This window comes from Olea europaea, chromosome 12 (assembly GCF_002742605.1).
Source record: "Olea europaea var. sylvestris chromosome 12, O_europaea_v1, whole genome shotgun sequence".
NCBI lineage: Eukaryota > Viridiplantae > Streptophyta > Magnoliopsida > Lamiales > Oleaceae > Olea > Olea europaea.
Window position 1 is genome coordinate 3,653,094 of NC_036248.1, and position 9,382 is coordinate 3,662,475.

A 9,382-nucleotide genomic window follows, 5' to 3' on the forward strand; every position below is an offset into this window, starting at 1 on the left:
GCTGACCCGTTTATTTTTTTATTATTTTTTCTCTTTACAGGACGAGGTCAATTCGGGTCGGGACGGGGCGGAAATTTTTGCCATCACTACTAAATTTTTGCCATCACTACTCAAGATGAAGAAAAAATATCCGTTCCTCGACTGCCAAGGGCATCTCAATTGCCTAATTATCTCTATTCTCATCGTTGGCTCCAGTTTACTCGTAGTGACATTTTGTTTAAACTTGCAACAAATTAATCGATCATTGCTTCCTCCTCAATTGGGCAACAGCATTATCGCAAAGCAACAATAGTAAAACAAAAACTACCACTCAAATCATCTTGAAAGTACATCATGATATGACAGACGAAGAATTGCTTCGGAGAGCTTTAATAGTTTCTAGCAAGGGAACATTTGCCTTTGGCTCCTCTGTGGGACAAGTTTTTCAAAGGAAACGAAGGGCTTTTCTCAATATATGTGCATTCTCACCCATCCTTTAATGGAACAGTTGCTGAAGCAGCAGTATTTCATGGCCGAAGAATTCCAATTGAGGTTAGTTTAACCCAAGTTATATTTTATTAGCTCAGATTTCAATAATCTTTTAATTTACATTGAGATCTATGAATACAACATGTTTACTGTATATAAATCAATATTTAAGTTATAAACTAAGTGCATCTACATGCATGGGACTATAAATTACTCATTTTTCTTGGGCTTGAAGAATTAAAAAAAAAAAAAAAAGTAGGAAAAGTAATTTATTGATGGACTTAGGTGAATATGTCCTAGAAGATTCAATACTGTAATAAATCCCTGTGCCATATGACAATATTAAGAGCCACAAAAGTGAGTTCTATCTTAAAAAAATCAATTAGTTAAGGGGAGTAGTATCGTCCATTTTGAAATTCATATGATTTTTTTATTAACTTTTAAGCAGATCAGATAGCTATAATTGATACCGCATTGAGTATCGTCCATTTTGAAATTCACATGGTTTTTTTATTAACTTTTAAGTGGATCAGATAGCTATAATTAATATCGTATTGAGTATAATGTAGTGTTTGTCCTCAACAAACCAAACAAGATGAAAAATTGGTGGTATGGAGCGCCATCTACTCTTTTTGGAAGGTCGAGTAGGTTAATAAATATCTGTTTACTAGAGTTTTGATATGAATCATTAGACTAAAGTTGGATGAAATTTTTATTTCAATCAAGGTTGATTAGGCATATGGCAACCTCTATATAGTATATGGGGAAGATAACATGAATATTTTTATTAGTTCACTGGCATCAAGTTATACTTGGTGTGATGTATTGAATATGACTATACACAAATATGTATAATGATCTTGTGTGTCATTCTTCGTTAATCTGAGTAAGTTCTCTCAAGTTAAGTATACCAAATATTTGCAACCTTGTAGTATATAAAGCATGATTAAATATATACGCAGGAGGTTGAATGGGGAAAATTCAGCATGATTGAAGCGGAACGTCGCCTACTAGCCAACTCACTACTCGATAATTCTAACCGACGCTTCATTCTACTTTCAAAAGCATGCATCCCTTAGTTCAACTTCCCCACAATCTACAGTTACCTAATGATCTCAAAAAACATCCGTGGAGGTCTACGATTTACAGGACACTGTCGGTTGCAGTCGATATAGCAAACGAATGAAACCCCTAATCAAGCTATATCAATGGAGAAAGGGTTCACAATGGTTCGAGATCGACCATAAGCTCGCGGTCGAAATCATCTCCGACGACAAATACTTACCATTGTTCAAAAGATTTTGCAAGACTACATGTTGTTTAGATGAGCATTACTTGCCTACATTTGTTAGCATGAAATATCGGAGGAGAAATTCAAATAGAAGTTTGACTTGGGTTGACTGTTCAGAAGGTGGGCTCCATCCAGCCAAATTTGGTAGAACAGAAGTGACCATTGATTTGTTGAAGAAGATGAGGAATGGAAGACAATGCTTGTGTAATGGAAAGACTATAAATATTTGCAAGCCAAATTTGTTGGGTTTGTGAGCCAAATTAGGGTGGATTTTGTTTATGAAAATATATTATTTTCTTATTTCACATTATTTCCATCTTTATACTATACTATGTACATATAAATAGTGATCTTTTCTTTCTATTTTGTTCAAGCAAGATTGCTAAGTTCTTGTATTTCTTTCCATATTATTGATTAATAAAATGTAGTGCTTCTACATTTAACTCTCTTTATTAATTTCTTTACTTTTAAATATTGTTTTGCAATCTTCATTACACATATCGTGTCATTAATCTTATTCACCACAATCCTTCTGAGTCCAACAAAATTTCCTTTCCAACTTTCGTGTTGATAAACAGCTTTCTATCTCAAATCTAGGTGTTATAGAAAAGTTTATTCATTTTATTAGTTTCTTCTCTATCGGTCCAAGAATAAAGAGTATTTTCAAATTTGTCTTACCTTCTTATATTAAGAATTGAAACGAAATTTCCCTACCTTGTAAATGTGAAATTCTACTTACCAAAATACCGAAATCTAACAATACGACAAAACAAGTACTCAAAAGGGTAGCCAAACATTCTTTGTCAAAAGATGTTGTTTCTCCATTATCTATAGATTAGATAGTTAATTCGGAGGTCATCCCACCACACTAGAGTTTTGATTTTTCAATAATCACTCAATTACGGGGAAGTTAAGGTGGGTAATATAACCAGTTTTAAGCTTATCACCCAATAATCCAATTTGTTGAAGGCTGACAAAATAAAGAGACAATCCCAATTATCTGAATTGCAATAAAAATATTAGTACAAATCTTAAACACCCCAGCCAGTTCAGTGAGACTGAACCTATGGATATGTCAACTTATTAGATAGTGCAACTAATAGCAAGAGAAGCAAAAGTTACACTATTATTCTCATTTAGTACTCACTCTTCATGAAATTGGCAATAGAGCCTTGAAAGCATAATTAACATTTCGGAGGGGAAACCCCACAAGTGGAAGCAATTTTCTTTGCATTTGGAGAGTTAACGTATTTATTCAAATTGGGATTCTTGAGATACTGGCAAAAGCAAGGCTGCTGCTCCTTGATCTTACTGCAGCAAAGTGGCGACGGTGGAGACCCCGACGAGATAGCCGACATGCAAGGGCTGAGTTCAGTTGGGTTGCAAGTTACACTCTCTGAAACATGTGCTCCACAGGCCAGAAGCAGTATCAGAACTGCACACACTGCAAATTTAGATGCCTGCATTTTGCAACTTGTGGGATATGAAGGAGTTGTTATTACTTGTGTGGTTGAGTGAAGAAGTATAGTATGATCAGTTCTATTTATAGAGAGGTGGATGAAAATTTTAGCCAGCTCCCTTTTTTCAAAATTTATTCTCAATTACGTGTAAAGTAATGTTACACGTAAATTTAAAACTCCTTTTGAATTAAACATTCTCCAAAAAAAAAAAAATAACTATTTTAAAACACATTTTCTTCCAAAAAAATTGTGAATTTTTAGGTGATGTACAAAAGTTTATTGTGTTGACTGCAGCCAAGCCACAATTTCTTTCAAGATTGTCTTGGACAACAGTGATGGAACCAGGATCCTAATAGCGGAATTTAGTTGCGAAGACTTTTCAAACACACTAAGGGCGTGTTAGATTGATAATATTTTCCAAGGGAAGTGTGTTTTTTCATTCAAATTCTTACTTTTGCGTTGTTTGATTACCATTTTTTTCATGAAAAAATATTTTCTTACTTTTGAACACGTGACTATATTTTTCCCAAAATCAAGAAAAATATTTTCTTTAAAGAGAGTGAGATTTTATTTTTCAGTGAAGTCACTCTCTTTTTCTTTCATCTACCCACCAATAAAAAATAAATAAATATAATATTTTCTAAGTTGAAAATTAAATTAATCAAACACATTTAATTGACAATTTTCATACAAATAAGTTCTAGACAATTGAATTACCTAAAATTTATTTTCTTTCTATGCAAATTTCATGCTTGTAATCAAACAGACCATAAAACTACATAATGTCATATAAAAAAAGTATATCTCATTAAATAAATAAATAATAAAAAAAATAACTTTGCCTCCCACTCACAATTTTTATAAGGTAACTTCAACCCTGTCACCAAATCCTCCTTTTCCCCCATTTTGCACCCAATGTTTGGTGTAATCCCATTCCAAACCTAACACCAACTTTTGCACCAAAATGGCTAATATCATTTTTGCCCTTCTTTTCCATTTTGCACCAACTTTTGTTAATGGTATTTGTGTCATTTTCTTGTTATACAACAAATTTAATTCCTAATCAATTATTATTACAGTTATAACTACTATTTTTAATACTATGATTATTATTGTTGTTATTATTCATTAAATTTATTAATGAATTCAATATTTTCATAATGAAACATAATGGTCTATTTAATAATTTATAAAGTAGTAGATTAAATAAATAATTTTTTATATGAATAAATTATTAAGCATGAAAAAAATGAAGAAAATTATTAAACACTCTTCAATTGATGCAACTTTTGGTATAATGGGTTGGAACTGATTTTGAGTTTAATGCAAAATAATGTAAATTTTGGTGTAGAGTTTGAAATGGTCTAAGACTTAATAGATAGTAAGTAAGGATGACTTGATACATATTTATCTGTCACACATAGAAGTTTGAAGCTATTAGAAATGGGCAATATTTATTTATTTGAATTTTAATCTTTGACTCTCTCATGAAACTTTAAGTCGAAAGAGCCGATTTCACTTTAGAAAATATTTCTTTTTAACACTGGAGTTTCTACTATGATGCTATTGGTTTAAAAAAATAAAAATAAAAAATAAAATTAGTTACTATGTAAATTCACATCAAATCTAAGGTGAAAGGATGGAAAAAAAGAAGAAATCAATCTAGTTCAAATCCTTCATAAACTATAGTGGATATTTATATGGGAAAATTGTAGTAACGGTTCCTGATATTTTCATTTTTTGTAAATTTTATCCTAACTTTTATTTTGTATTAGCGGTGGTTTCTAACCTTTTATAAATATGCACCCAAAGTCTATTTAGACGGAAACCGTCCAAAACACTATCGGTTGACAAGGAAAATTAACCAACATCCAATAAAACCGTTTAAAGTATCGTCCAAAAATATCATCTAAAAAGGTATTAATATTCAATAAAATCGTCACAGTAGCAGATAGTTCAAGAAATTTTCACGATCAACTAACGGTATTTTGGACAGTTTCCGTCCAGATGGACCTCAGGTACATATTTATTAAAGGTTATGGAGCTTCGTTGATACAAAATGAAGGTTAGGATAAAATTTGTTAAAAAAAAGTTAGGGATCACTGGTGCAATTTTTCCTATTTATATTTATATTTTTCTTCCTATTTTTGTACTTGCTAAAAACACGTGGCAGTATATCTATGGTAAGTTGGACGTTTCGCCATTTAATTGATGTGAACAAGTCCTATGAAAATTCAAGAAGGGTTCTGAAGGAATGATAAAATAAATTGAAATCTGACATAAATTTTGAGAAATCGTGTCGGCAATCATCAACAGAAAATCATTTCAGTCCCGAGATAAGTTTGACAGGTTTCCGGTTTTATTTTATTTTATTTTTAACATTGCGTGGGTGGCTCACTTTTTTACCATTGATTTCAATTATACTTTATAAAATAATTTATGGCACAAATTCTTACACCTCATACAATATCAAGTTCAATTTGATTTTCATTTTTTCTCAAAATATATTTCTCTCTTTGTTTTTTTTTTAAATCACACATTTTTTATTAAAATAATATTACACATAAATCAAAACTTTTTTATTTATTTTTCAACTACATATTTCTCATCAATCTACTGGTCTGAACATTTTTGCATAAAAATGTGGTTCAAACACCCTCTCAATCTTATGCCCTATTTGATTTCCATTTTTGGGATAAAATGAATTATAAAATAGCATTTTTTGGAGAATGTGTTGTTAAAAAATAAGAATTTTTTTTGAAATACTCGTATAATTATTTTATAGAAGAATGTGTAGTTGAAAATGAATTTTGAAAAAATACATTATTAAAGAAATGAGCCTCAAACGAGTCTTTAATGTATACATGGAATGTACTATAGCATTTTCCAAATTATTTAGCCTATTTGGACTCCTTGTAGGAACAGTGTACATGCGGCTCTTGTTTTCTGACCTGCTATGGCACATCTCATGATTTACCTCCCTTACAAAGTTCTAGGGACGGGACGGTAGAGCTCTCAAGATTGGGGTTGAACTTTTTTTTTATAATTAGGTATCAAACAAGAATGGAGGTACCCACGAGGGATTGGCCCCACATTACAACCACAAATTGTCACGCATTAATTTCATTTCGGTGATGCCGATACGAGTACTTTTTGCATTAACTCAAATTTTGTTTGGTGTGGTAACATGTCACTTTCTTGGCAGTTTGGTTGATCTCTGAATTTGAAATTTGGAAAATATGGCGCTATTGCTCTTCAATTTGTTGTATTTACAAATAAAACAATTCTTAATTTTTCCAATACCGTAACATAATTAGTTTCTAATCAGAGAAACCGTCTAAATTTTCGTTGAATGAAATTAGTATGTATTAAAAGTATTTTTCAGTTGGTCATTAATCTGGAATTAAATAAGAAAGTGATGAAGTTTTAGAGTTCAAAAAGTGGATAAGTATATATGTACAAACTTAGGTGTACAAAATCTTTCACTCACTCTCACATATATGCGAGTCTCAGGTGCATTTTAAAAATGACGGCTTGTGGTCCCCATTCTTTGTTGTGAGTAGTGTGTAAACCATTTTGTAAAAAGTATGAGTACATGTAGAATTGTCCTCAAAAAGTATATTTTATTTGGTGTGTGATCCAACATGTTATATATGTAAGCGGCTTAGATTATATGATTTAGCTCTTCTCTAAAAGTCTCATTTTCATACTGGACTATGTTATCACTCCATTGGGCTTTTTGTGAGGAAATTTCAATCTATACAAATATTAAGTTGACCCCAACCTTGAGGGCCTCCACCGTCTCGTCTCTAGAGCTTTGTGAGGGAGTTAAATCGCGGGATGTGCCCCAACGAGTCAGGGAACAAGAGCTGTTTGTACACTGCACTTACAAAGAGTTCAATTCCATGTCTTAAGAATCGAATCCCCATACTGTGGCTACCAGCAATGTATGAGATAACCTCACTCTTGTCCTTTACACCACTGAACTATGCTCCGAAGGGCTATATAAATATTAGAATGTGTGCAAGTGATGATAAATCATAAAAGCAACATTATTTATCTTATAATATTTTCCAATTATTATTATTATTATTATTATTTTAGCCAACTTTCTTTTTCCGTTGAGACAGTAGATAAAGTAGCCTTGCTATTTTCCGAACTGGAAAGCAATCTATCAGTTAGAAAATATATTCGAAATAATAATAAAAAAATAAAAAACCATACAAAGACAAACACGGGCAGAAAGTGCATTTGGCTTAGATGTGAATTGCTTAAAAATGTAGTAATAATAAGAAATGTTTATGTTTATTTATGAACAACTAGTTCTTTTTTTATTAATGGTAAGAAAATTGAAGTTTCATCTTAAAAGGTAAACACAAGTAGAGTAATTTAATTTTTTATAAGTTCATCATCTACCTCATATCTACTCGATGCCGAAAGTTGTTCACATATTCCCAACAGTACTACAATTCCCTCTTCAAATAAAGTAGCGTAACTTAGCCTTTGTATTAGGACCACCGCCTGACCTAGGTACAACCGTCTTTAGAGTCGACCATGGATATTCTAGCCATAGCTATCAAATTTGGGGCACACCACCCTTTTCCAACTACAACGGGAAATTCGTCTTCTGCATTCACATGACTGAGCTTGTCTGAGAACTGAGGTCCACCTTTGATACTACTTATAAAGGAATTAAGGTTTTATTCCAAAAGGTTAACTCGTTAGGTAAAGCAACTCAATTTCGTATAAGCCAACCACAATCTAACCAATTTAGGACCTCATTCACACATTGCCTGTTGGGAATCTACTTATACATGCACAGCGAAAAATTAAAATTATTTCGATTCCCACCGAGGATCCCTTTGTGTTTAGATAAAAATCGTGATAAAGATTGTACCTTTGAAGAATTCTGCAAACTTTTTGCTTTTCTCTTCGTTCCAGCAATCTTGATTCGCCATCCACAGCTGTCCAATTGTCTAGCCTCCAACGGTGATCCACACAGAGAACAAGATTGCAGCTACCAGGATCTTCCTCTTATGCCAACAAGAATAATGAAAACCATATGGATCTCAAACTCTAACTATGTATTTATATAAATCCAAACGGGTCTAGTCCGGTCCAATATTTAATTAATCCATGTAATTAAATTCGGTCCGTGAATTAATTAATCCAATTAATTAATTCGGGCCTATAAATAACCAAACCAATTAATTAATTTATCCAACGATTGTTAAATTAATTAATTGACAAATTACAATCTTTCAATTCTCTTTTGTGTGTAACTCATCAGGTTCCTAATCACGATACCTAACGACGTGAAATATTATTTTGATCTAATCAAAATTAATAAATTAAAACACCCTTTTAATTTATCGTCAATTCACACTCGCCGTCCCAGATTGACATTTAGCAATGTGTCAGGGCAATACATATGACGGAAAATATCATGTGGTATGACAAAATCAAACTCGTTCGTGATGCAGCACCAATGGGACAATTCATTGAGAAATAGAACAGATCTATAGGGAGAGGGAATTAAAGAGAAGAATGGGGAATTAAAGAGGGGAAGAAGAAGAATTTAATAGAAGAGGGCAGAATAAGGGGAGGGATGCGCCATAAGCCACCAAAATAATTATCCATTCATCATCAACTGTCTCAAATGAGAAACAAAACAGAAATAAATAGTAGAACACAAACCCTAAAGAGAAGGGCTTGGGCCAAACCCACTAAACAAGCCCAATAACAGAAATATAAATAATAATCCAAATAGAATATAACTAATAGTCCAAAAAGAAAATAAATAGTAAATGGAAGAAAATAAATAGTAAATGGATGTCCGCATCAACTCTCTCGGGGTGGGAGAAAAACTCGACCCCGTCGAGTGGATAAATTAAAATGTTGCAATGAATCTGATGCTAAAGGCTCCAAGTTATGCCATGGGGGACGATCTCTCTGACGAACCAAATATCGAAATTCCACAAATGGTGACGATGCCAATTGCAAATTACCCGCAAAAACATGAGCTGACCAAGATAACTTAGGCGAGTGAGAATTTTGCTGACTCTTATAAAGCTCCAATAAATTTGGCTCACACTGCTGAAGTCTCTCTTTGGGAATCCATGTACCGTCAGAATCAAGTCGATCCATCCAACGAACAAGAAAG

The 9,382-nt window shown here is 32.7% G+C and overlaps 2 protein-coding genes across 2 annotated transcripts; one reads left to right on the forward strand and one right to left on the reverse strand.

The window, feature by feature from the left end:
• Positions 1 to 338: 338 nt before the first annotated feature.
• Positions 339 to 2,013, forward strand: LOC111406448. The gene is made up of 5 exons (XM_023035873.1): positions 339 to 419; positions 488 to 531; positions 1,260 to 1,317; positions 1,431 to 1,532; positions 1,618 to 2,013. Exons 1-5 carry the CDS (start codon positions 339 to 341, stop codon positions 2,011 to 2,013), a joined length of 681 nt encoding a protein of 226 aa, XP_022891641.1.
• Positions 2,014 to 2,735: 722 nt separating this feature from the next.
• Positions 2,736 to 3,292, reverse strand: LOC111405245 (non-specific lipid-transfer protein 2-like). The gene has a single exon (XM_023034047.1). The coding sequence runs from the start codon at positions 3,223 to 3,225 to the stop codon at positions 2,944 to 2,946; it is 282 nt and encodes a 93-aa protein (XP_022889815.1). The 5' UTR covers positions 3,226 to 3,292; the 3' UTR covers positions 2,736 to 2,943.
• Positions 3,293 to 9,382: the final 6,090 nt, after the last annotated feature.

Excerpts from the sequence above, each read along its gene's own strand:
- LOC111406448 (XM_023035873.1), top strand. The coding sequence starts at position 339 with ATGACAGACGAAGAATTGCTTCGGAGAGCTTTAATAGTTTCTAGCAAG. Across the intron at positions 1,318-1,430 it reads ATATGACTATACACAAATAT|GAGGTTGAATGGGGAAAATT; the intron begins GTATAATGATCT and ends ATATATACGCAG. Across the intron at positions 1,533-1,617 it reads GCTTCATTCTACTTTCAAAA|GACACTGTCGGTTGCAGTCG; the intron begins GCATGCATCCCT and ends TACGATTTACAG.
- LOC111405245 (XM_023034047.1), bottom strand. The coding sequence starts at position 3,225 with ATGCAGGCATCTAAATTTGCAGTGTGTGCAGTTCTGATACTGCTTCTG.